The sequence below is a fragment of the Oncorhynchus clarkii genome, chromosome 3 (genome assembly GCF_045791955.1).
Source record: "Oncorhynchus clarkii lewisi isolate Uvic-CL-2024 chromosome 3, UVic_Ocla_1.0, whole genome shotgun sequence".
Lineage (NCBI taxonomy): Eukaryota > Metazoa > Chordata > Actinopteri > Salmoniformes > Salmonidae > Oncorhynchus > Oncorhynchus clarkii.
Window position 1 is genome coordinate 30,338,359 of NC_092149.1, and position 27,947 is coordinate 30,366,305.

At 41.9% G+C, this 27,947-nt stretch overlaps 1 protein-coding gene across 2 annotated transcripts; it reads left to right on the forward strand.

Annotated features, from left to right (window-relative positions):
- The first annotated feature begins 7,741 nt into the window (after positions 1–7,741).
- Positions 7,742–27,258, forward strand: LOC139392838 (retinoic acid receptor beta-like). 2 transcript variants are annotated; one of them, XM_071141136.1, is made up of 9 exons: positions 8,048–8,337; positions 11,891–12,039; positions 17,486–17,627; positions 19,246–19,275; positions 19,384–19,550; positions 22,430–22,606; positions 24,552–24,756; positions 26,522–26,680; positions 27,039–27,258. In XM_071141136.1, the coding sequence occupies exons 1-9, from the start codon at positions 8,187–8,189 to the stop codon at positions 27,215–27,217; spliced, it is 1,359 nt and encodes a 452-aa protein (XP_070997237.1). In that variant the 5' UTR covers positions 8,048–8,186; the 3' UTR covers positions 27,218–27,258. The 2 variants fall into 2 exon arrangements, with proteins under 2 accessions (XP_070997246.1, XP_070997237.1); XM_071141145.1 differs by lacking the exon at positions 19,246–19,275 and having other exon boundaries at positions 7,742–8,337.
- The last annotated feature ends 689 nt before the right edge of the window (positions 27,259–27,947 follow it).

A 27,947-nucleotide genomic window follows, 5' to 3' on the forward strand; every position in this document is an offset into this window, starting at 1 on the left:
GTGTCTTAAAAAAAGTTATATCTTATGCTGTTCTTGTCTATAACAGTTCTGTACTTTTTCATGTATTTGTACATTTTATGTGGACCCCAGGAAATGTAGCTACTGCATGTCCGAATAACTAAACCAGGCTATTTTCTAGAGCTGGCTGGTGGACAGGACTACCCCTGACCTGATGTGACCTGCAATAACCTCACCTCACCTTCTACACACTAAAAACAAATGGTTCTATAATGTGCCTAAGAAGAGTTCTTTGGCTTGTAACCACAGCGGAACACTTTTTGGTTCTATATGGATTTTTAAAAAGGTTTTATAAAGTACCATGCTCATCAGATCTTCAATGGAACCTGTATGGTGCTATAAAGAACCCTTTCCTATGGTTCAATAAAGAAACATAAAAAATGTTCTATATATATAGCACCAAAAAAGGGTTCCGCTATGGTTCTAACCCATTTTGGGGCTATATAGAACCCTTTTTTTATGGTTATTTACATAACCTTTTTGGAGAATGGTTCTTTATAGAACCCATCTCAAATTCAAAGGTTCTTTGTAGAACCATATAGGGTTTTTTATTCTAGGTTAATAGTCATATTATATTGTAAAACATTCTGTAGGTTTTAATATTTGGTTAATTAACAAGTTGAGCCAGGTGTGCAAGCTCTGGAAAGGCTGCGGGTCCCTGAGGAGAGAATTGAGAACTACTGGCTTAGTCAATCGTTCTCAATTGACACAAGGCCATACGTGAGTCTTTCACAGGACACCGTCACTGGACATAGCCATAAATAACACATAACACATAATACAAAATAACACATAATACATAAGTACTAGCATAAAACAACAGATTGGATCAACTGGAATGACGCTCACTCACGATTGCACAAAAAGAGCTGTGAACAAACCACGCCCCAAAATATTTGAATGAGACACTTCTACATTTTAATTATCACTAAAAGAGGAAATGACCCTTTTCTGAAAAGCAAATAACCATTGAAGGGCTCAAAGAGTTATTTGAGTCAGTATGGTTCCACACAGAACCATCAACTGTTCCCAAAAACCCTTGAAGAACCCTAATTTATTGCTACACAGGAGGTTAATAATGGCTGGAATGGAATTTATGGAATGGTATCAACTCATCAAACAAATGGTTTCCATGTGTTTGATACCATTCCATTCACTCCATTCCAGTCATTGTAATGAGCTGTCCTCCCTCCTGTGGTTTGCAGCTTTCCTACAGGAAAACATACATCACAAACAAGTTCTCCCTTTTCAGGATTCATCCCAGCGCATGCCTTCCCTATGACTATTACTATGTGAACTTGCCCATGACCTGGGCCTAAGCACAGAGCTACTGCAGAGAGAAGTATATTGACCTGGCCACCATAGTCAAACATGGAGGATATGACTCCACTGAATGACATTACGGCTGATTATACTGACTTGGCCTGGATAGGACTGTATGATAACATTACCAACTGGACATGGTCATTGGCTAATAGCACTGATGAGGGTTTCAAAACGGATGGACCGGTCAGCCGAATAATAAGCATAGCGATCAGCACTGTGTAACGACAGAGAGGAAAATGGGGATGGCAGAGACTGGAATGATGTGGCCTGTAGTGATCGAAAATCCGTTGTCTGCTATGATGGTCAGAGCCATACACAAACGGTTCCATCAAATCAACAGCAACTGTGGAATGGTTTCCACTATGGAAATGATACATTGTATTGGGACAAAATGGGATTGTGGTTGGGATTGAATGTCCTAGTGTGTCATTCAAGTCATTTCATTTTATTGTTCATTTTACAGTAAGAGTATAATGTTTATCTCATTGTATGCATAAAACAAGCAAAATGTGTGCGGAGGTTTGGTAACAAAATCGAAATATTAAATTGATGTGCGCAGTGGTTTCTCAGTGTAATCTGCAAATTGTTGTTAACTTGTGTTCTGTTGCATTTAATCATTTGTTTATGTAATTATGTAGCTTGTACAGCTGCTTTGAAGATACTCAGTATTTTGAGTTATTTTTATATATATTTTTTTAATGTTTTTGGTTCATTACAATGTTGGACAATGATAATACAATTTAGCAATTTTCAATGAAACAATTGTGCCAGACACACTTTGTAAACATCCTTAGAATACTCTGCTCTGTGTCACATGACCCATGCTATAATCCATGCAACTCATCTATGTACTGGTGTAGGATCTTCATTTGATCACTCTTTTTCTTGGGCTTCATGATTTACATAAATTCACTGAAAACCTGCACTACCACACTGTTATATTAACAGTATTGCACTTTTCAGGTAGCTAATAGCCTAACCACCCTATCAACCAACATTATGGACTAAATGTTTAAATCCTGTTGCTGCAGGATTGTTTTACTGTGGCAATACTGGTCAAATTTAGATCCTACATCTGAATGAATTTTACTGTGTCTTTTTCAAATATGGGACAAGTGCAGATGAATGTCCTCTTCCAGTCTTAATTCCATATAGATTAGGGTTATGATCCCAAAACAGAGACCGTGTGGATGTCCTCAATCCCCATTGGCCACATATGCCCCATTTTGAATAACCATGGCAACCATACATCAATCAAGAAGATGGTTTTCCTTTGTTCGCTTCTTAATAGGCCTGACACTATCCCTTTAGAAAATCAAACACCCCTTTAAAAAGGGTTTGATTGAACGTCGGCAGCTTTAAAGCCACTTTGTCCCTCTCATCCTGTTTCTGCTTGTGTAACAGCCCATATAAAAGATATATGACTCCAATAAATAACTCTTTAAAGATGTGATGAGCTGAGTGAGGGCTAACAACAGGCTGTAAACAGCTAAAAAGCAACGCTAATATTAAAGAAAATGTTGCCTTTACTCATAGTATCTCTTTTCCAATTCTTGCCTTTTTAAGGGTGGGGAGAAGAGTGTCATTCCTTCCAGAACTAAACTATAAGGATATTCCCCAGGGTTTGGAATGGGATGGGTGTAATGTAGTCTGATGTTGAACAGCAATAACATGCCAATATTTAGTCAATCATACTAAACTCAGCAAAAAAATAAATGTCCCCTTTTCAGGACACTGTCTTTCAAAGATAATTCGTAAAAATCAAAATAACTTTGCAGATCTTCATTGTAAAGGGTTTAAAGACAGTTTCCCATGCTTGTTCAATGAACCATAAACAATTAATGAACATGCACCTGTGGAACAGTCGTTAAGACACTAACAGCTTACAGACGGTAGGCAATTAAGGTCACAGTTATGAAAACTTCGGACACTAAAGAGTCCTTTCTACTGACTCTGAAAAACATTTAAAAAAGATGCCCAGGGTCCCTGCTCATCTGCGTGAACGTGCCTTAGGCATGCTGCAAGGGGGCATGAGTAATGTAGATGTGGCCAGGGCAATAAATTGCAATGTCCATACTGTGAGATGTCTAAGACAGCACTACAGGGAGACAGGATGGGCAGCTGATCGTCCTCGCAGTGGCAGACCACGTGTAACAGCACCTGCACAGGATCGGTACATCCGAACATCACACCTGTGGGACAGTTACAGGATGGCAACAACAACTGCACGAGTTGCACCAGGAATGCACAATCCCCCCCATCAGTGCTCAGACTGTCCTCAATAGGCTGAGAGAGGCTGGACTGAAGGTTTGTAGGCCTGTTGTAAGACATCACTGGCAACAATGTCGCCTATGGGCACAAATCCACCATCGCTGGACCAGACAATACAGTCAAAAAGTGCTCTTCACTGACAAGTCGCGGTTTTGAGGTGGTGATGGTCGGATTCGCGTTTATCATCGAAGGAATGAGCTTTACACCAAGGCCTGTACTCTGGAGCGGGATACATTTGGAGGTGGAGGATCCGTCATGGCCTGGGGCGGTGTGTCACAGCATCATTGGACTGAGCTTGTTGTCATTGCAGGCGATCTCAACGCTGTGCGTTACAGGGAAGACATCCTCCTCCCTCATGTGGTACCCTTCCTGCAGGCTCATCCTGACATGACCCTCCAGCATGACAATGCCACCAACCATACTGCATGTTCTGTGCGTGATTTCATGCATGACAGGAATGTCAGTGTTCTACCATGGCCAGCGAAGAGCCCGAATCTCAATCCCATTGAGCACGTCTGGGACCTGTTGGATCGGAGGGTGAGAACTAGGGCCATTCTCCCCAGAAATGTCCGGGAACTTGCCTTGGTGGAAGAGTGGGGTAACATCTCACAGCAAGAATTGGCAAATCTGGTGCAGTCCATGAGGAGGAGATGCACTGCAGTACTTAATGCAGCTGGTGGCCACACCAGATACTGACTGTTACTTTTGATTTTGACCCCCCTTTTGTTCAGGGACACATTATTCCCATTTCTGTTAGTCACATGTCTGTGGAACTTGTTCAATTTATGTCTCAGTTGTTGAATCTTGTTATGTTCATACAAATATTTACACATGTTAAGTTTGCTGAAAATAAACGCAGTTGACAGTGAGAGGACGTTTCTTTTTTTGCTGAGTTGAGTTCACTGATGATGTAGTTTATGTGGATAATTGGAACAGATGTATTGGATAATGTGGGAAGAGAAAGAGGACAGGCACAGTTCATTTACAGGACCATATTTATTCACTAATAATAAATGATTCATCACAAATAAATCTACTGTGTTATCAACGTTTCACTGGGATCTGAGTAGCAATGGGGGAGGGTGCATTGTGACAATCTAACTATGGTCTTAAAGTTGGGAAAGCTGCTTCCCATATTAGGGCATCCTTATCTAATCAGTGCAGATTTGCTAGTAATTGGCACTACTGCACTCCTTTGAGATGAAATTTCACAGCTATTTCACATGCGTGGGAAGAGAGTGCTTATCTTGGTAGAAAGGAATGTTTTTTTTTTTTACGCTCATCCATTGGAAGGTAACATGCCACAGAAACATATGGCATTTTAATATATAAAGTGATGAACAGACAGGCAGACAGGCAGACGCAGACACAGACCGACAGGTAGACTGAATGACCACCAGACCAACAGACAGACAGCAGGTCCTGTACCATGTCCGTGGTACGGTGGCGCTGAAACATTTTTACAGAGGAAGAGAGTGAACGGGGATGTATCATGGAAATGTACCCATGGAAAGCGAGGGAGTACAGACCAGCAGCATACCAGCCTGCATCCCACTGCTGGTCTCTGAAGCTAAGCAGGTTCAGGCCTGAGTCTGTCTCTGGATGAGAGACGCTGCTGGACGTGGTGTTGGAGGTCCAGTAGGGGGGCCCTCTTACTTCTGGTCTAAGTAGATAATAAAAATGATCAATGTTTTCTGCCCTACAAAGCAAAAAGGCAGTAACTGCTCATTGCGTGGAACTGAGAAAAATGGCTTTTATTTACCTTGGTTAAACAGTAACCATTTTCTCCAAAACAGAATACAATATAGGCAGGATACTTGTCCACATGATTAAGCATGTAGCAAATGTAGAACGGGTGTCCCGACTCTCTGTTGTCACTACAGATCCCATGGCACTTATTGTAAGAATTGTGGTGTTAACCCCGGTGTCCTGGCTAAATTCCCAATCTGGTCCTCATACCAACATGGCCACTCAACCATCCCCAGCTTCCAATTAGCTAATTCATCCCCTCTCCTCCCACTGTAACTCTTCTCCAGCTTTTTTTTCTCTTTTCAATTGAACCTTTATTTAACTAGGCAAGTCAGTTAAGAACAAATTCTTATTTACAACGATGGCCTACCCCGGCCAAACCCGGATGACGCTATGCCAATTGTGCGCCGCCCTATGTGAATCCCAATCACAGCCGGATGTCTTACAGCCTGGATTCAAACCAGGGACTGTAGTGACACCATTTGCACTGAGATGCAGTGCCTTAGACTGCTGCGCCACTCGGGAGCCCAGTTGTTGCTGTAAAAGACAATATGTTCTCAGTCAATTTACCTGGTAAAATAAGGGGAAACTTGAAACTTCGAGAGAGAAAGAGAGAAAGGGAGATACTGTAAAGGGAGAGGGAGTGAGGCTGCCTGGGCTGGGTGGTGGGGGCCAGCAGGCTGCAGGAATGCTCTGCATGCCTGTCCTCTGAATGACCCCTCCTCCCTGGAGTGTGGGAGATACTGGGTAATTAGCCTCCTTTAACATTGAAGCTATGGTCCCGTGGCATTGAGGGAAACTATTAAGTGTATTTACAATGTAAAAAACCCACATTCTAATATTTTTTATATTTGTTCTCTCAGTTAACCCCCATCCTGTTTATATGAATTTCCAGTTGATATTTCTGAGTTAATCCCCCACTCCTATTTTCTTTGGTTTCGTTTCCAGTTGATGTACGCTGCAGTTGGTGCTGTTATGATGAAACTGCGCAGATTTTTTTCTCCCTTTTTCCCCCATCTTGATGGCCTACTTTATCTCTCCTGCACTAGATTTAATTATGATGCTCTCTCTCAGTGAATTTGTCTTCCTTATGGCAGGAATTAGAAATGGAAGAAGACATGGATTAAGAAAAATGGAAGCTAAAGAGTATTGATTTTCCAGAGACATGGTAGTTTAGATAACAAAATGCCAATACTGTGACATCCTCCATATTAGTTTTATTTTCGACTCTTGTCATTTTATTGAATTCTGAGTGTCCCTTCAAAAGAGACAACTGAGGTGTCCTTTTCTGACAGGTACAGGTTCTGAATTTGCCTTAACCACCTTTTCGCTTACAAAACCACACATTCTCAGGGAAAATATATTATTAAAATCAACAACACAAATCAGCTTTAAAGTCACACACTGTGAGATGCATAATATTGTAAAGGTGTGCCAAATGTGTGTAGTCTTTTTGCTAGGAAAGGCAGTTGTACTACTCATTGAAGTATTTAAATTGTCATATCTGTTCTTTAAAATCAAGGGGTATACTTCTTCAGTTAAAATTACCGTAAATCTTACAGACTGGGGCTTTAAGGTTCCTTATCTGAGATTGCCTTGTTATTTTAGGTTCAACTTAAAGACGAGGAATATGACATATTTCAAGTTAGAATCTACATACCTCTACTGACCTTTCCTTTCTATTTCATTCCATCGCTATCTTTAGCTCAAAGCTCTATCATTTTCTTATCATGTTTTCTGCTGATGTGAGAGCATAGAGAATAGCCTTTGAAATCTTTGTTATAACACGGTTCAATCTTTGAACTGCTTATCTATCTCACCCACCCAAGATGTACACTTACAGAAACATTTAGTTCAATTTTTAAGTATAGATTACGCAATTGGCTTTACTGTGGAACAAAAGAGTAGGGCCTAGTTCATTACTATTAGGCCTACTTTCCAGATATGAAAGACAGCCTAGCTTCCACTTACTCACAGGGTGAGACTTAGATGATTGCACATGGTTGCTAGATAGCCTACATTTTGAAAAGTGTGTTTTTCCAAGTATCTATTTTATATTATTCTGTTCAGTTGTATTTCATTATATTCTATCGTGTCAGACTTCCCAAAGACATGCCATTTCAATAATCAGTAAAACGTGTGAAATCAATGAAGAAAGTCAGAATCATACAACTTGCTCGCACACTGTATTTCTACTACCATTTACCTAACATTCTACCCAAGCGCACACAAAATATTGTCGTCTATCTCGTCTGGTGAGGGAATCGTTGTACTTGGTGATGTCAGACAGTGTTTGGGTCATTTGCAGGTTAGCGGCCGCCAAAAAGGTTCATGGAAAGTTCACCCGCATATATTAGGCAATTCAATCGGTCCCTGTGACATAACTAGTATGAAGTGGTTGTGTAGAGACAACATAACCCATTCGTCAATAAATGGGAGCTAAGAACTCCAAAACAAACTTTGTTATGTAAAATAGCCTACTATTCTGTTTTTGTCAGGTTTTCACAGGGACGGACTATTTTGCTGAGCCCCCTGCGCGCGATGGACGCAAATATTTTTTGAATGAATCCATCGATGGAAATCTTCTCTCGGCGCCCGCATACAACTGTAGATATTTTTGCATCGACTCAAATTAATAAAATATAATTTTGGTCAATTACAAACTTTGAACAAAAATGTCCATCATACGCTTGACTGAGAGGGAAAACAGAATCCTACTTGGGCGTGCGAATTAAGGACAGTTGCATTCCATTTGTTCCATTTCTTTAGATCCTGACGCATCTTGATAAGGACTCGGCCTTACACTAATGTTATAGAAAACCATGTTTGACTATATGGATTTTCTCGCAGTTGGTCCAGGGGAAACGCTGGACTTCTATACTGCAAGTCCTTGTATGCTCCAGGAACCATCTCAAACCGCATGCTTCACTGGACTAACAGAAACGGATTGGCAAATTCATCGGGTCGCGCAATGTAGGTGAAGCTTTATTTTTATTTAGTCTATTTAAGGGTTTAAGTAATAATCCCTCAGTTGCCAACTGTTTTACTCTTTACTAAATCGAAGTATTTGTTTGAAAGACTGAACGTGAGACTTGACATGATATATCCAGTTGTATCTTCTTCTCACACCTTTGATGCACTGTTTATAATATAGCCTATTCCTTGCGTCAATTGTTCGTACATTGTAGCCTAAACTGTTCCCTGTGCAGTCCTGTATCATTGCGTCTTTAATCCAAAAACAATGTAACATATTTATTTAGGTCATGTTGTATGCAGGCTACCATCTTTTTTTCCAGAGGCTGTAGTTCGATGGCATTTATTCATATATCTTTCTGAATATGTCATTGATGTCATATCTAGTTCAAATCAACACAAATGATACAATTATTTCAGATATAGGGCCTACATCAAATTCAATACAGAAGCCTGCACAGTAAAATCAAGCTTAAACAAAAAATAACACACAACAGCATTTATGTAGGCCTACACGTGAAAGTTAAAGGTGCGGTCTGCAATATTTACTGATTTTTATGGTCAGTTCAATTAATGATACCCATTGAATCTTGAAGAATAATTTATAAATGCCTAATGCGTTCAGTGCAAGTGTATTACTCTATAACCCAAAATATAAGGTTGCTTTTTTTTTTTACTCCATTTGTAAATAACGCCTTTGTAAACAATGTATAGTTCAAAATATGTTTCAAACTATAATGTTGATATAACTGTCAGTCCTTGCATCCATAGCTTCATTGATAATCAGAGAGTGGTTACATTTCTCCAGGCCAATCCCTCAGTTTTATAGCAAACCAAGTGACAGGGCTGCTATTTGGCTGGGGGGGAAGACAGATTGTGCCTTTATAGCAAAGGAATATGGTCGATATTGTTGTTATTTTACATATGCATATTGTTTGCTTTGTTGCAACTGATGATTGCATTAGTTTAATATTGGTAAGCCTACCTCCTAGTTTATGGAATGAATTCACCGTTGTGCAATCAATCAGTATACTTACTTGTTATCCTAAATCAATAATACATGGATTATTACAGTGAACCCATTGATAATGAATTGGCCATAAAATCTGCACTCTTATAAGACTTGTCACGCCTCTGTTGTCGCCTACTACATTCACTGTCCCTCTTTATTAAATGTTGTATTTAACCTTTATTTACCTAGGCAAGTCAGTTAAGAACAAATTCTTATTTACAATGACGGCCAACCCCCGCCAAACCCAAACCCGGACGACGCTGGGCCAATTGTGCGCCGCCCTATGGGACTCCCAATCACAGCCGGTTGTGATACAGCCTGGAATCAAACCAGGGTCTGTAGTGACTCCTCTAGCACTGAGAAGCAGTGCCTTAGACCGCTGCGCCACTCGGGAGACCATTTCCTCAACTAGTTGTTGATATTTACAGACCAGATTAGGAAGTCAAATTCCAATCAGATACCTTTGGTTTCCTCTATCTGATGGTTGATCTAGCTAGCTGTCTCTTCTGAGATTTTCATTTATCCAACACCGGTGTGCTTCTGACAGTCAGTCTCAAGGGCTTCCCACGACATTATGGTCCTTATATTTTCTGCGATATCAAAAGCATTTCGAAGGCAGCACCAAAGCCAGTTACAACATTAGACCTTCTCTGGCAGCGCTCAGTGTTTGCAGATGGAGGAGCATCTCAACCGAAGCACAGCCAATGTGGTCAGTGGTCAGGACGGTCACTGGAGGTCACCGAGGGTTCAGTGGACGGTCACCAACAGGAGGTCAGACGAGACCCAGACTGCTTGGCTTGTCTCACCCACAGCAAAGTAGTTGTTGGAAAACAATCATATATTTACCTCGTTCATCACTTTGGCTATTCTGCGAGTACATTCATGTTGTATGGCCAGTGCTGATATCCTAATGCCCATAATTATTGTTCCTGTTTACAAATGTAATGTTAAGGGTGTTTGGATTTCACTGAGGAATTGACCTACTCACAACACACAGACATTCCCTCACTACAGATTGCCTTTACTTTCAGCATCCAGCCCTAAAAGTCCCCCAAAAGACCTCAGTGAGAGTGTGATAGCATTGGGATAGCATTGTGATAGCATTGGGATAGCATTGGGATAGCACTGGGATAGCATTGGGATAGCATTGGGATAGCACTGGGATAGCATTGGGATAGCGCGCAGAGAAAGTGACTTTCCTTTGACATAGTGGAAGCAGATCGTGGCACACATCTTCAAACTTTACGCGTTACCAGTTTCTCTCTTAATAAATGTGGATGAGCACCCCCCTCCCCCTCCAAACCACTTAGTCTAGCTTAATATTCCACTGCTTCATCATCAGTCAGTTGATCTTGTGGCATGCGCCTCCATTGTTTCGCAGTGGAGAGAATACTTGCTAATGGGTGTGTTCTCTTGTTTGACCCGGCGAGGGTAGGTTCAACTGGAGGCCACGGGTTCAAGGGGATGGATATAAGGACATGTTCTATTTTTGTCCCCTCAATTTGCCTTTTTTTAGTGATCTGTCACTGATCTGGACACTATGTGCTTTTATGGCAGAGGTGATAAGAAGCCAGCAGGGATGCTTGCCCTGTCACAGTGGGGGCCCTCTATAAAACTGAAGAGATGTCTTAAGAGTGTCTGCTGTCGTCATTTTCCCACAAAGTATGGCATTGGAATAGTATGACTGTATCTGGCCTCTTCTTCACCCTTTTGCACTCTCTGTGAAAAGGACGACACAGAAGTCTGAAAAGAAAACCTGAACATTATCTCGGTCAGATATGCCTATCAACACAAGGCCTCAACATGTCCTCGGGAACACAAGTGGACTTGGCACTGTGGGCTGACATGATCTGTGTTATCAGCTCAGCTACAGTAAATTCGGGATTCGTTTTCCATAGAGATAGTTCTGTGGCTGAGTTCCTCAGTACAATGTTTACCGGCCGTAGAAATTAGTATTTGTATACTAATAAAAGATAAAAGATGCCTAAGCACTTTTCTGTTATTTGTTTGGTTGAAAAAACAAAAAAATGGCTTGAATGCTATGTTGCGTAGTCACTTTGCAGAATGTTTACTGACCATAGAAATAACTGTTGGTCCTCGAATATATAAGAGGAGGCCCAAAGACATAATCCAATTTATTTGATATTTCAACAGTTTTTAGGGATTAAATACTGTTTTACTTCAACGCGTTACTGTTTGAAGAACATTAAGCTACATAAATTCGATGTATGACCGCATTTTCAGCAGCTGCATTGGAATTTTCTCCTTCTCCCAGCTTTGTCCGAATATTACTCTTCTCTCCTCCTTGTCTCCACGGTAGAGATTTTTGTGAATTAAAGTGACAGAAAAATGATGAAAACTCAGTCACAGCTTATGATAGAAAGGCGACAAGGAAAGGAGGCCATTTTAGAGTTTATGCAGTGGCAGCCCTCATCTCACTCCCAACACTCAGTGCCTGTCATTCTTCCCAGCGCCTCATCATCCCTCTCTCCCTCTCTTCCTTTCTACCTCTCTCCCTCTATCCCTCCTGTGTGTCAGCAGCTGTGGAAACCCAGAGCTCCAGCTCAGAGGACCTGTTCGCCAGTCCTCTCTCACCTCTGCCCCCTCCTCGCACCTACAAACCCTGCTTCGTGTGCCAAGACAAGTCCTCAGGCTACCACTATGGCGTCAGTGCTTGTGAGGGCTGCAAGGTAAGGGACCAGACTGGCCATGTACATATCGTGAAAACCATCTGACTGCTCAAATGATGAATAAATTCCACTTTTATTTCTTCAGCGGTTTCAACGTATTCAGCATGTTCATTTCTACTTTGGAGTTCAATCCCAGACCTAATTCACCTGGGATGTGGATATGTAGTGCGAGAAACTGCAACAAACACCACACACACACACACGATTCCCACTATTCTCTGGGGTTCTCAAATGTCCCCCCCTCTATCACCCTTTGATGGTCCATGGCAGTGAGCTATAGTGAGTAGGTGTTAACACAATTGTTCATGAAAGCTAGGCCGATTGGCCCTCCGCGCGAGCTGAACGCTCGGGCAACAGAAGGCTCCACAGAGAGAAGGTAAATAATTGATGGGCAGCACTGTGAACAATACCAAGAGCATGGAGGAGACCATGACTACAGATGACATTCTCTCCTCAGTGTCTTTCAGAACAAGACGAAAGGCAATTATCCTAATTATAGATTAAGTGTGAGATCACATCTGTGTTAGAGATGAGAAGTGGCGTTAGTTACAGAGTTTTCCCGCTGACAGTTTAGTGGAGAAAGTGAGAATGGAGCTTATCTCTCCTGCCCTGGAGGGGGACCTCGTAGAAGGAGCTGCATGAAAGAGATTTGTCGATTGTTCGTTTTCTCAACTGTAGCAGGTCGAAAGTGGAAATGGCATGCTTTAGAAATATCAGTTGGTGTCTGTTGATACACGTATTGGTCTGACCTGGCAGATCTATTTAGGTGTTCAAATTAAAAATCAGATATTTTTTTACTCCAAAATAAATATAGCATATAGAGATGTATTTACATTTTTTTATTTAACCTTTATTAACTAGGCAAGTCAGTTTAGAACAAATTCTTATTTACAATGACGGCCTACCAAAAGGCAAAAGGCCTCCTGCGGGGACGGGGGCTTACAAATAAAAAATAAAGCTTCTGTTGCCCAGAAGTATCCCAACTTACAATACTACTATGTAACGTTACTCAACCTACTGTTTTAACCCTAAAGAGTAGACTCAAGGCCACTAGGGACTGTTTGACTGCCGTGTTGACCCAGAGCAAATACTAGTATCACTAAAGGGCCTGAATCTTGGCCCTGATAAACTGCTCATGTGCCGGGATACTATTGACTGACTATGAACAGGACAGTGCGTCAGACACAACACGTGTGGTGTTACCCTGCTACACCCTATACTATTGACGTGTTTCACAACATGTGTGGTGTTACCCTGCTACACCCTATACTATTGACGTGTTTCACAACATGTGTGGTGTTACCCTGCTACACCCTATACTATTGACGTGTTTCACAACATGTGTGGTGTTACCCTGCTACACCCTATACTATTGACGTGTTTCACAACATGTGTGGTGTTACCCTGCTACACCCTATACTATTGACGTGTTTCACAACATGTGTGGTGTTACCCCGCTACACCCTATACTATTGACGTGTTTCACAACATGTGTGGTGTTACCCCGCTACACCCTATACTATTGACGTGTTTCACAACATGTGTGGTGTTACCCTGCTACACCCTATACTATTGACGTGTGACGTGTTTCACAACATGTGTGGTGTTACCCCGCTACACCCTATACTATTGACGTGTTTCACAACATGTGTGGTGTTACCCTGCTACACCCTATACTATTGACGTGTTTCACAACATGTGTGGTGTTACCCTGCTACACCCTATACTATTGACGTGTTTCACAACATGTGTGGTGTTACCCTGCTACACCCTATACTATTGACGTGTTTCACAACATGTGTGGTGTTACCCTGCTACACCCTATACTATTGACGTGTTTCACAACATGTGTGGTGTTACCCTGCTACACCCTATACTATTGACGTGTTTCACAACATGTGTGGTGTTACCCTGCTACACCCTATACTATTGACGTGTTTCACAACATGTGTTGTGTTACCCTGCTACACCTTAAACTATTGACGTGTTTCACAACATGTGTGGTGTTACCCTGCTACGCCCTATACTATTGACGTGTTTCACAACACGTGTGGTGTTACCCTGCTACACCCTATACTATTGACGTGTTTCACAACATGTGTTGTGTTACCCTGCTACACCCTATACTATTGACGTGTTTCACAACATGTGTGGTGTTACCCTGCTACACCCTATACTATTGACGTGTTTCACAACATGTGTGGTGTTACCCTGCTACACCCTATACTATTGACGTGTTTCACAACATGTGTGGTGTTACCCTGCTACACCCTATACTATTGACGTGTTTCACAACATGTGTTGTGTTACCCTGCTACACCTTAAACTATTGACGTGTTTCACAACATGTGTTGTGTTACCCTGCTACACCTTAAACTATTGACGTGTTTCACAACATGTGTGGTGTTACCCCGCTACACCCTATACTATTGACGTGTTTCACAACATGTGTTGTGTTACCCTGCTACACCTTAAACTATTGACGTGTTTCACAACATGTGTGGTGTTACCCTGCTACACCCTATACTATTGACGTGTTTCACAACATGTGTGGTGTTACCCTGCTACACCCTATACTATTGACGTGTTTCACAACATGTGTGGTGTTACCCTGCTACACCCTATACTATTGACGTGTTTCACAACATGTGTGGTGTTACCCTGCTACACCCTATACTATTGACGTGTTTCACAACATGTGTTGTGTTACCCTGCTACACCTTAAACTATTGACGTGTTTCACAACATGTGTGGTGTTACCCTGCTACGCCCTATACTATTGACGTGTTTCACAACACGTGTGGTGTTACCCTGCTACACCCTATACTATTGACGTGTTTCACAACATGTGTTGTGTTACCCTGCTACACCCTATACTATTGACGTGTTTCACAACATGTGTTGTGTTACCCTGCTACACCTTAAACTATTGACGTGTTTCACAACATGTGTGGTGTTACCCTGCTACGCCCTATACTATTGACGTGTTTCACAACACGTGTGGTGTTACCCTGCTACACCCTATACTATTGACGTGTTTCACAACATGTGTTGTGTTACCCTGCTACACCCTATACTATTGACGTGTTTCACAACATGTGTGGTGTTACCCTGCTACACCCTATACTATTGACGTGTTTCACAACATGTGTGGTGTTACCCTGCTACACCCTATACTATTGACGTGTTTCACAACATGTGTGGTGTTACCCTGCTACACCCTATACTATTGACGTGTTTCACAACATGTGTTGTGTTACCCTGCTACACCTTAAACTATTGACGTGTTTCACAACATGTGTTGTGTTACCCTGCTACACCTTAAACTATTGACGTGTTTCACAACATGTGTGGTGTTACCCCGCTACACCCTATACTATTGACGTGTTTCACAACATGTGTTGTGTTACCCTGCTACACCTTAAACTATTGACGTGTTTCACAACATGTGTGGTGTTACCCTGCTACGCCCTATACTATTGACGTGTTTCACAACACGTGTGGTGTTACCCTGCTACACCCTATACTATTGACGTGTTTCACAACATGTGTTGTGTTACCCTGCTACACCCTATACTATTGACGTGTTTCACAACATGTGTGGTGTTACCCTGCTACACCCTATACTATTGACGTGTTTCACAACATGTGTGGTGTTACCCTGCTACACCCTATACTATTGACGTGTTTCACAACATGTGTGGTGTTACCCTGCTACACCCTATACTATTGACGTGTTTCACAACATGTGTTGTGTTACCCTGCTACACCTTAAACTATTGACGTGTTTCACAACATGTGTGGTGTTACCCTGCTACGCCCTATACTATTGACGTGTTTCACAACACGTGTGGTGTTACCCTGCTACACCCTATACTATTGACGTGTTTCACAACATGTGTTGTGTTACCCTGCTACACCCTATACTATTGACGTGTTTCACAACATGTGTGGTGTTACCCTGCTACACCCTATACTATTGACGTGTTTCACAACATGTGTGGTGTTACCCTGCTACACCCTATACTATTGACGTGTTTCACAACATGTGTGGTGTTACCCTGCTACACCCTATACTATTGACGTGTTTCACAACATGTGTTGTGTTACCCTGCTACACCTTAAACTATTGACGTGTTTCACAACATGTGTTGTGTTACCCTGCTACACCTTAAACTATTGACGTGTTTCACAACATGTGTGGTGTTACCCTGCTACACCCTATACTATTGACGTGTTTCACAACATGTGTGGTGTTACCCCGCTACACCCTATACTATTGACGTGTTTCACAACATGTGTGGTGTTACCCCGCTACACCCTATACTATTGACGTGTTTCACAACATGTGTGGTGTTACCCTGCTACACCCTATACTATTGACGTGTTTCACAACACGTGTGGTGTTACCCCGCTACACCCTATACTATTGACGTGTTTCACAACATGTGTGGTGTTACCCCGCTACACCCTATACTATTGACGTGTTTCACAACATGTGTGGTGTTACCCTGCTACACCCTATACTATTGACGTGTTTCACAACATGTGTGGTGTTACCCCGCTACACCCTATACTATTGACGTGTTTCACAACACGTGTGGTGTTACCCTGCTACACCCTATACTATTGACGTGTTTCACAACATGTGTGGTGTTACCCCGCTACACCCTATACTATTGACGTGTTTCACAACATGTGTTGTGTTACCCTGCTACACCTTAAACTATTGACATGTTTCACAACATGTGTTGTGTTACCCTGCTACACCCTATACTATTGACGTGTTTCACAACATGTGTGGTGTTACCCTGCTACACCCTATACTATTGACATGTTTCACAACATGTGTTGTGTTACCCTGCTACACCCTATACTATTGACATGTTTCACAACATGTGTTGTGTTACCCTGCTACACCCTATACTATTGACATGTTTCACAACATGTGTTGTGTTACCCTGCTACACCCTATACTATTGACGTGTTTCACAACATGTGTGGTGTTACCCTGCTACACCCTATACTATTGACGTGTTTCACAACATGATTCTGGTTGCATTTGGCCTGTTGTTTCATTGTGATTGTTTGATAACAGTCATTCATTATATATGAAGTATTTAAAAGTCGTTTTTTTCTTCTTTGCATATGGAAAGCACATGTTGATGTTGAAGGAATACTTGGGGATTTTGGCAATGAGGCCCTTTATCTACATCCCTGGAGTCAGATGAAATCGTAGATACCAAAATTCCCGAAGTGTGCCTTTAAGGTCCTCATTTTAGAAGGATACATGTATTCAGAGGGTGATGTAATAACACTACTACATCACCTACAAAGACATTCGAGCTCCTTTCAGACTGATAACTGCTGATAACTGCTGGAAGCTGAAAGTACAAGATGTCTTCTCTATTGAAAGCATATTATTCTTTCCGTTGGTGGCTCCCAGGGTTTCTTCCGTAGAAGTGTCCAGAAGAACATGGTTTACACGTGCCACCGGGACAGTAACTGCATCATCAATAAGATCACCAGGAACCGCTGTCAGTACTGCCGGCTACAGAGGTGCTTCGCCGCGGGCATGTCCAGGGAGTGTAAGTGTCAATAATATTTCAGAGTGTCTCCATTCAACCACTGAAGAGCAGCATTTCTAAACAACGCCCAACTCCTCTGTAATATACCCCAAAACTGCTAAACACTGCTATGCAATATTCCCAAACTTTTTCCTAAAACTCTTACCCAAAATACTCCTTCAGAACGTATTCACACCCCTTAATTTCCCCCCACATTTTGGTGTGTTACAAAGTGGAATTAAAATGGATTGTGACCATATGTAACTTTCTGCATAGTGCAACTTTAATTGTCATTTTTTTGTCAAGGATCTACACAAAATAATGTGAAATGTCAAAGTGTAAGAGAAATTATACGTTTTTTTTTACTTAATGGAAAATAAAATGCTCATATTTTTTGATTAGATAAGTATTCAACCCCCTGAGTAAATACATTTTAGAATCACCTTTGGCGGAGATTACAGTCTTTCTGGGTAATTTGACTTAAATCGTCTTGAAAATCTATGGCAAGACTTGAAAATGTCTGTCTTGCAATGATCAACATCCAATTTGACAGAACTTGAAGAATTTTTTAAAGAATAATGTGCAAATATTGTACAATCCAGGTTTGCAAAGCCCTTAGAGACTGTTTTGGAATATTTTTTATTCTGTACAGGTTTCCTTCTATTCACTCCGTCATTTAGGTTAGTAGTTTGGAGTAACTACAATGTTGTTGATCCATCCTCAGTTTTCTCCGATCACAGCCATTAAACTCTGTAACTGGTCTCAAATCCCCATTAGCCTCATGGTGAAATCCCTGAGCGGTTTCCATCCTCTCCATCAGCGCTGTCAAGGACGCCTGTATCTTGGCAGTGACTGGGTGTATTGATTCATCCAAAGTGTAATGATTATTGCACGCAGAGTTAGTTTTAACTCAACAAAATGTGGAAAACGTCAAAGGGTGTGAAAAGTTTCTGAAGGCCCCGTACCTAAAAACCTGTCTAATCATGTCAATGCTTCTGCTGTCCCAACGTTTTCCAAGAAAACTAATTCCACCTCCGCTGTCCAAACACATGACAGCACTTCAAACACCATTTCCCAGAAGGCGCACTGACCCAGATACAATCTCTGTTGTGGGTAGGGGGATGGTGTCATGGTGATGGATGCCTGCTATTCTGAATGTCATTCATCTCTTCTACCCAGCATGTCAGCAATACATAAATCCATCAGCACACGCATCAGCCTTGTGGCCTTGTGGCTGGAATGTAACGGCTACTAATATTACTGTGCCATTGTCTGCCGTTGTCACTGACTCGTATGTAATGCAGCCCAGAGGGAAGGTTTTACACAATGATTGCAGGAAGTAGGGCAGACTAGAGTACACTATCCATTTACTGAACAGATCTGTCTGAGGCATGTGCCTGTCTGAGGAGACCAGGTGCATAAGATGGATCTCTCCCTGAGATCCGGCTCAGTGAAACGAGTGGCCTGTGTTGAAAACCAATGGTTGAAATGTTGACGTGATTTATAGATCAGGTGGAAGGTATAACATGACTATTTTACATTACTTAAGACACTCATTGGTAAATGTGCATGGCTTGTTGAGAAAAATATGGTCTTTTAACAGACTCTTTACTGTTAACACCTACTATATATTCTGCAGGTGTTGCCCACAAGGGAAATCACACCAGAGGTATTGTGTTACAAGCACCATGATCCAACCAACTTAGCTATTGCAACAAATTCAATTTCAAATTTTTTCGGGAGTTATCTCCGTTCATATTTCAACCTCTCTTCCCAGCTGTCAGGAATGACCGGAGTAAGAGGAAGGAGAAGAAGGAGACTCCCAAGATGACCATCATCGAGACATATGAGCTGACAGCAGAACTGGGCTGTATAGTGGAGAAAATCTGTAGGGCTCATAGAGAGACCTTCCCTTCCCTCTGCCAGTTGGGCAAATACACTACAGTGAGTAACAGCCACTGCCATGTTGGCACCATATATACAGTTGAAGTCAGAAGTTTACATACAATTAGGTTGGAGTCATTCCAAACTCATTTTTCAACCACTCTACAAATTTCTTGTTAACAAACTATAGTTTTGGCAATTCGGTTATGACATCTACTTTGTACATGACACAAGTCATTTTTCCAACAATTGTTAACAGACAGATTATTTCACTTATAATTCACTGTATCACAATTCCAGTGGATTAGAAGTATACATACACTAAGTTGACTGTGCCTTTAAACGGCTTGGAAAATTCCAGAAAATAATGTCATGGCTTTTGAAGCTTCTGATAGGCTAATTGACATCATTTGAGTCAATTGGAGGTGTACCTGTGGATGTATTTCAATGCCCACCTTCAAACTCAGTGCCTCTTTGCTTGACATCATGGGAAAATCAAAAGAAATCAGCCAAGACCTCAGAAAAAATATTCTAGACCTCCACAAGTCTGGTTCATCCTTGGGAGCAATTTCCAAACACCTGAAGGTACCACGTTCATTTGTACAAACAATAGTACGCAAGTATAAACACCATGGGACCACGCAGCCATCATACCGCTCAGGAAGGAGACGCATTCTGTCTCCTAGAGATGAACGTACTTTGGTGCGAAAAGTGCAAATCAATCCCAAAACAACAGCAAAGGACCTTGGGAAGATGCTGGAGGAAACAGGTACAAAATTATCTATATCCACAGTAAAACGAGGCCTATATCGACATAACCTGAAAGGCCGCTCAGCAAGGAAGAAGCCACTGCTCCAAAACCGCCATAAAAAAAGCCAGACTATAGTTTGCAACTGCACATGGGGACAAAGATCGTACTTTTTGGAGAAATGTCCTCTGGTCTGATGAAACAAAAACATAACTGTTTGGTCATAATGACCATTGTTATGTTTGGAGGAAAAAGGGGGAGGCTTGCAAGCCGAAGGACACCAGCAGCATCATGTTGTGGGGGTGGTTTGCTGCAGGAGGTACTGGTGCACTTCACAAAATAGATGGCATCATGAGGAAGGAATATGTTGTGGATATATTGTACCAACATCTCAAGACATCAGTCAGGAAGTTAAAGCTTGGTCGCAAATGGGTCTTCCAAATGGACAATGACCTCAAGCATACTTCCAAAGTTGTGGCAAAATGGCTTAAGGACAACAATGTCAAGGTATTGGAGTGGCCACCACAAAGCCCTGACCTCAATCCTATAGAGAATTTGTAGGCAGAACTGAAGTGTGTGAGCGAGCAAGGAGGCCTACAAACCTGACTCAGTTACACCAGCTCTGTCAGGAAGAATGGGCCAAAATTCACCCAACTTATTGTGGGAAGCTTGTGGAAGGCTACCCAAAACGTTTGACCAAAGTTAAACAATTTAAAGCCAATGCTACCAAATACTAATTGAGTGTATGTAAACGTCTGACCCACTGGGAATGTGATGAAATAAATAAAATCTGAAATAAATCATTCTCTCTACTATTATCCTTTCATTTCACATTCTTAAAATAAAGTGGTGATCCTAACTGACCTAAAACAGGGAATTTTTACTTGGATCAAATGTCAGGAATTATGAAAATCTGAGTTTAAATGTATTTGGCTAAGGGATATGTAAACTTCAGACTTCAACTGTATATATTACATGTATCATGGATAGAACTCCATTTAATTCTGTGGGTAGGTCTGTCTCTGTTGAGGCTCAGAAGCACTATCCCTGTACCATAATCCAGTCATCTAAATGGATCATACTGGTTGTAATGTTGAGAATATACTTAGAACTAATTGCTCTCTCTCTCTCTCTCTCTCTCTCTGTCTCTCTACATCTCTCTCTCGCTCTCTCTCACTCTCTCTCTCTCTCTCTCTCTCTGTCTCTCTCTCTACATCTCTCTCTCTCTCGCTGTCTCTCTACCTCTCTCTCTCTCTCTCTCTCACTCTCTCTCTCTACATCTCTCTCCCTCTCTCTCTGTCTCCCTCTCTCTCTTTCTCACTATTTTTCTTTTCCTTGCTTTCTTTTCAATTAAATGTATTGGTTATGGGAAACATATGTTTACATTGCCAAAGCAAGTGAAATAGATAATAAACAAAAGTGAAATAAACAATTAAACAGTAATAGTAAACATTACATTCACAAAAGTTCCAAAATAATAACAACATTTCAAATGTCACATTATGTCTATATGCCATGATGTAATGATGTGCAAATAGTTTCCCGAAAGGGGAAATAAATAAACATAAATATAGGTTGTATTTACAATGGTGTTTGTTCTTCACTGGTTGCCCTTTTCTTGTGGCAACAGGTCACAAATGTTGCTGCTGTGATGGCACACTGTGGAATTTCACCCAGTGGATATGGGAGTTTATCAAAATTGGATTTGTTTTTGATTTATTTGTGGGTCTGTGTAATCTGAGGTAAATATGTGTCTCTAATATGTTCATACATTTGGCAGGAGGTTAGGAAGTGCAGCTCGGTTTCCACCTCATTTTGAGGGCAGTGAGCACATAGCCTGTCTTCTCTTGAGAGCCGGGTCTGCCTTTGGCAGCCTTTTTCAATAGCAAGGCTATGCTCACTGAGTCTGTACATAGTGAAAGATTTCCTTAATTTTTGGTCAGTCACAGTGGTCAGGTATTCTGCCACTGTGTACTCTCTGTTTAGGGCCAAATAGCATTCTAGTTTGCTCAGTTTTTTTGTAAATTTTTTCCAATTGTGTCAAGTAATTATCTTTTTTGTTTTCTCATGATTTTCTCTCTCTTCATCCCCATCCCTCTCGGTCTTCCTGCCCCTCTCTCTCCCTCCCTCTATCTCCCCTATTCTCTAATCTCTCCTTTACCCTCCCCGTCCCCCGTCCATGCATCTATAGAACTCAAGCTCAGACACTAGGATCCAGTTGGACCTGGGGCTGTGGGATAAGTTCAGTGAGCTGGCCACCAAATGTATCATCAGGGTTGTGGAGTTTGCCAAACGGGTTCCTGGTTTCACCGGCCTGACTATAACTGACCAGATCACCCTCCTCAAAGCGGCCTGTCTGGACATTCTGGTGAGTGGTGTGTGTGTGTGTACTGTACGTTTGTGTGTGTATACTGTATGCGTGAGGGGATGTATATGTGTGTGTACGGCCACATCATCATCTCCAAAGCACATCTGGCACCTCATCAACTGGCCTGTGTGGAGTTCAGGAACGTTTCAGGCACTATAGACCTGCTGTTACATTGTCTATCAGCCACAGTGTGCTGTTTGGGGCAGACACTATGGATCTGCTGTCACATTGTCTCAGCATACGTTTGTGCTGAAGACAGACACAGTGGTGGTGGGTTGTAACAGAGTGTTACCGCTGAAGGCATGTTTAATTCTCTTTCATCTCCCCATATCTTCTGGTTTTCATTGTCAACTCTGTGCTTCTCCAGCACCATCAAAGGTTAGAAGATTCTCACTAGCTGCACCATGGTGATTCACTCACGGCTCTATTTTCTCGACGGGAAATCTTTCATCTGAAATCAAAGCGTTATCATGTTTATTTGACATTACTGAGGTGGTTTCTAATGAGGCGTGCAGGGATAATTACTGTGCAGATTGATGGTGATTTAGGCCGTTTGTGAAACTTGACTCAGTGCCTTGCTATGATGTAGCGTTATTTAAGCTACAAATGTTTTTTTAAGGAGTTTTGGAGGAGTTTTTAAGGAGTCTTTCTCTATCTCTCTCTACCTGATCTATCTATCTATTTCTACCTGATCTATCTTTCTCTATCTCTCTCTACCTGATCTATCTATCTCTTTCTACCTGATCTATCTTTCTCTATCTCTCTCTACCTGATCTGTCTATCTCTCTCTCTACCTGATCTATCTATCTCTTTCTACCTGATCTATCTTTCTCTATCTCTCTCTACCTGATCTGTCTATCTCTTTCCCTATCTCTCTCTACCTGATCTGTCTATCTCTTTCTACCTGATCTATCTTTCTCTACCTCTCTCGACCTGATCTGTCTATCTCTTTCTACCTGATCTATCTTTCTCTATCTATCTCAACCTCATCTGTCTATCTCTTTTGACCTGATCTATCTATCTTTCTCTATCTCTCTCTACCTGATCTATCTCTTTCTCTCTTGTCCTGATCTATATATCTTTCTATATCTCTCTCTACCTGATCTGTCTATCTCTTTATCTACCTGATCTGTCTATCTCTATCTCTATCTCTCTCGACCTGATCTAACTATATTTCTCTATCTCTCTCTACCTGATCTGTCTATCGCTTTCTCTATCTCTCTCTACCTGATCTGTCTATCTCTTTCTCTATCTCTCTCGACCTGATCTATATATCTTTCTCTATCTCTCTCTACCTGATATGTCTATCGCTTTCTCTATCTCCCTCTCTACCTGATCTGTCTCTCTTTCTCTATCTCTCTACCTGATCTGTCTTTCTCTATCTCTCTCTACCTGGTATGTTTATCTCTCTCTACCTGATCTGTCTTTCTCTATCTCTCTCTACCTGATCTGTCTTTCTCTATCTCTCTCTACCTGATATGTTTATCTCGCTCTACCTGATCTGTCTTTCTCTATCTCTCTCTACCTGATATGTTTATCTCTCTCTACCTGATCTGTCGTTCTCTATCTCTCTCTACCTGATATGTTTATCTCTCTCTACCTGATCTGTCGTTCTCTATCTCTCTCTACCTGATATGTTTATCTCTCTCTACCTGATCTGTCTTTCTCTATCTCTCTCTACCTGATATGTTTATCTCTCTCTACCTGATCTGTCTTTCTCTATCTCTCGACGTGATCCCTCCATCTCTTTTTTCTTATGCAGACTCCATGTAGGTTTGTGTTTTACCTCTATACTTCTCTCGCTTTTTTTGCCTGAACTGTCTTTCATGTCTTTGTATTTTAATTTCCATCCCCCTCTTCTTGAACATGCATCCCACCATTACCCTTTCCTATACTGACTATACTGTCCCTTTCTGTACTCTCTATACCCTTATGTCTCCTGTAGATTCTGCGGATCTGTACAAGGTACACTCCTGACCAGGACACTATGACCTTCTCAGACGGGCTGACCTTGACCCGTACACAGATCCACAACGCTGGCTTTGGCCCGCTCACAGACCAGGTGTTCACCTTCGCTGGCCAGCTGCTGCCCTTGGAGATGGATGACACAGAAAGTGGCCTCCTCAGTGCCATCTGCCTGGTGTCTGGAGGTACTGCAACTATCCATAGCTTCAGTACAGTCAGAAAGTTTTAATAAAACAATATTTTTTTTGGTTTTATGAATGGATGTACTTTTAGTACATTTATTTGAAACTATTTACTCTAATAAATTAACCTCACTCTCGTTTTTGTGTATAGAAGTTTCTGTGGGTGTAGTTAAATTATACATATATCAAATCAAATCAACTTTTAATGGTCACATACACATGGTTAGCAGATGTTAATGTGAGTGTAGCGAAATGCTTGTGCTTCTAGTTCTGACTATGTAGTAATATCGAACAAGTAATCTAACAAATTCACAACCACTACCTAATACACACAAGTGTAAAGGAATGAATAAGAATATGTACATAAAAATATATGGATGAGCGATGGCCGTGCGGCATAGGCAAGATGCAGTAGATGGTATAGAGTACAGTATATACATATGAGATGAGTAATGTAGGGTATGTAAACATTATATAAAGTGGCATTGTTTAAAGTGACTAGTGATACCTTTATTAAATCCATTTATTTCAGTGGCCAGAGATTTCAGTCTGTATGTTGTCAGCAGCCACTCAATGTTAGTGATGGCTGTTTAACAGTCTGATGGCCTTGAGATAGAAGTTGTTTTTCAGTCTCTCGGTCCCTGCTTTGATGCACCTGTACTGACCTCGCCTTCTGGATGATAGCGGGGTGAACAGGCAGTGCCTCGGGTGGTGGTTGTCCTTGATGATCTTTATGGCCTTCCTGTGACATTGGGTGGTGTAGGTGTCCTGGAGGGCAGGCCCCCGGTGATGCGTTGTGCAGACCGCACTACCCTCTGGAGAGCCTTGCAGTTGAAGGCGGTGCAGTTGCCGTACCAGGCGGTGATGCAGCCCGACAGGATGCTCTCAATTGTGCATCTGTAAAAGTTTGTGAGTGTTTTAGGTGACAGGCCAAATTTCTTCTGCCTCCTGAGGTTGAAGAGGCACTGTTGTTCTGTGTGGTTGGACCATTTCAGTTTCAGCTTCACTACTGTGCCGTCAATGTGGATGGGGGGGGGGGCTCTGCTGTTTCCTGAAATCCATGATCTCCTTTGTTTTTTTGACGTTGAGTGAGAGGTTATTTTCCTGACACCACACTCTCCGAGCCCGCACCTCCTCCCTGTAGGTCGTCTTGTCGTTGTTGGTAATCAAGCCTACCACTGTAATGTTGTCTGCAAACTTGATGATTGAGTTGGAAGCGTGCATGGCCACACAGTCATGGGTGAACAGGGAGTACAGGAGGGGTCTGAGAATGCACCCTTGTGGGGCCCCAGTGTTGAGGATCAGCGGGATGGAGATGTTGTTACCTACCCTCACCACCTGGGGGCGCCACGTCAGATGTCCAGGTCCCAGTTGCACAGGGCGGGGTCGAGACCCAGGGGCTCAAGCTTAATGACAAGTTTGGATGGTACTATGGCGTTAAATTCTGAGCTATAGTCAATGAACAGCATTCTTACATAGGTATTCCTCTAGATGGGATAGGGCAGTGTGATGGCGATTGCATCGTCAATGGACCTATTGGGGAGGTAAGCAAATTGGAGTAGGTCTAGGGTATCAAGTAGGGTGGAGGTGATATGATCCTTGACTAGTCTCTCAAAGCGCTTCACGATGACAGAAGTGAGTGCAACGTCAATAGTCATTTAGTTCAGTTACCTTAGATTTCTTGTGTTGTCACACAAACTAGATATGAGCTGAATTAGCAGATGAATGATGTGTCGGTGTCACACTGACAATGTCTCTCCTGTGTCAGACCGCCAGGACCTGGAGGAGCCGTCTAAGGTGGAGGTCCTGCAAGAGCCCTTACTGGAGGCCTTGAAGATCTACTCCCGTAAACGGCGGCCCAGCATGCCCCTCATGTTCCCCAAGGTCCTCATGAAGATAACCGACCTGCGCAGCATCAGCGCCAAAGGTTAGAGGTCAACTCCCTATCGACCATGACACTTACTTTGACCTTAGTCTGTTGGCTTGGCTTCATGACTGTTATAACCAGGTGTTATGGCATATTGTGATTTTACAACACCAGTGCACATCCAACGCTAATTTAAGGATGTAGTGTAAAGAGAGAAGTAGAAAATCAGGGGTGACCTGTGGATGTCGGTGTGGGCAACAAGCCTAGTCTGTGTAAAAACCCTTTCAGACATGCTGGGTGGAGGTGGGTTAAATAGGAACAAATAAAGGAAATGCCCCTCTCATGAGAGTGAAAGAGTTAAGAAACACTTCTACTACTCTATAAAGTGTCATTTACATTTTCCATTCTAATTACACAGGAGCTGAGCGAGTGGTGACGTTGAAGATGGAGATCCCAGGTTCCATGCCTCCTCTTATCCAGGAGATGCTGGAGGAGATGGAGAACCTGGAGAAGCAGAAGCATTCTGAGGAGGAGCAGAGAGCAGACAAGAACATCACACCCACACACACACACTCTTCATGTCCACACAGTACATAGACACCAGCCTGTTTGCTTGAAAACCTTACTAAAATGAAAAATATACCTCCAATGGGATGTCCCGGAAAGGAAATGATGAGGATGGTGAAATGTGAACAATACCAGTGAAAACAGTGTATTCAGAGTTATATAAAGGGAATTGTAAATAGAATCATGCCACAGTACTTAGTTGTGACGTACATACAGAGAGCAAAGAGAATACTCATAACTGGACGTGACTGGAGATATAACAGGACCAGCCTGTGTGTTGGTCAGTATCATAAGGTGCTTAGAAGATGGTTTAAATATATACAGTGCATTGCAGTACTAGAGAGTAGCTTAACATATTAACCTCACACAGAGAGCCTTTCTATACGGATGAGAGTGGAATTCATGTGAATTGTGAATACATTCCATTGTGGTGCGACACAGGGGCAAGGCATGACAATATGCATGATATGGATTCAGTTTAACTCTCAAAAAGGGATGCATTTTTCGGAGGTTATTACTGGGTGTGTGTAGGTCACAAATGTATGAGAGATTTTAAAACAGGTACCTACTCTAAAGTAAAGGGGGTTCACGTTTCCATTATTTAAAGTCTTGCATGATTGGCTTTGTTAAGTAAGTGCTATTACTCTCACCATGGTAACATGTATTCTACATACCGTTGTATGGTTATGTTTATCTCTATGATGAACGGCATGGTGCTTTTTTGTGATATTGATTATAATCATATTTCAGATAGTTATTG

What these genes read in the sequence shown, in the direction of transcription:
- LOC139392838 (XM_071141136.1), top strand. Translation starts at nt 8,187, where the DNA reads ATGTTTGACTATATGGATTTTCTCGCAGTTGGTCCAGGGGAAACGCTG. An exon ending in CGCGGGCATGTCCAGGGAGT is followed by an intron (nt 17,628 to 19,245) that starts GTAAGTGTCAAT and finishes TATATTCTGCAG; the next exon opens with GTGTTGCCCACAAGGGAAAT. An exon ending in CATCTGCCTGGTGTCTGGAG is followed by an intron (nt 24,757 to 26,521) that starts GTACTGCAACTA and finishes CTCCTGTGTCAG; the next exon opens with ACCGCCAGGACCTGGAGGAG.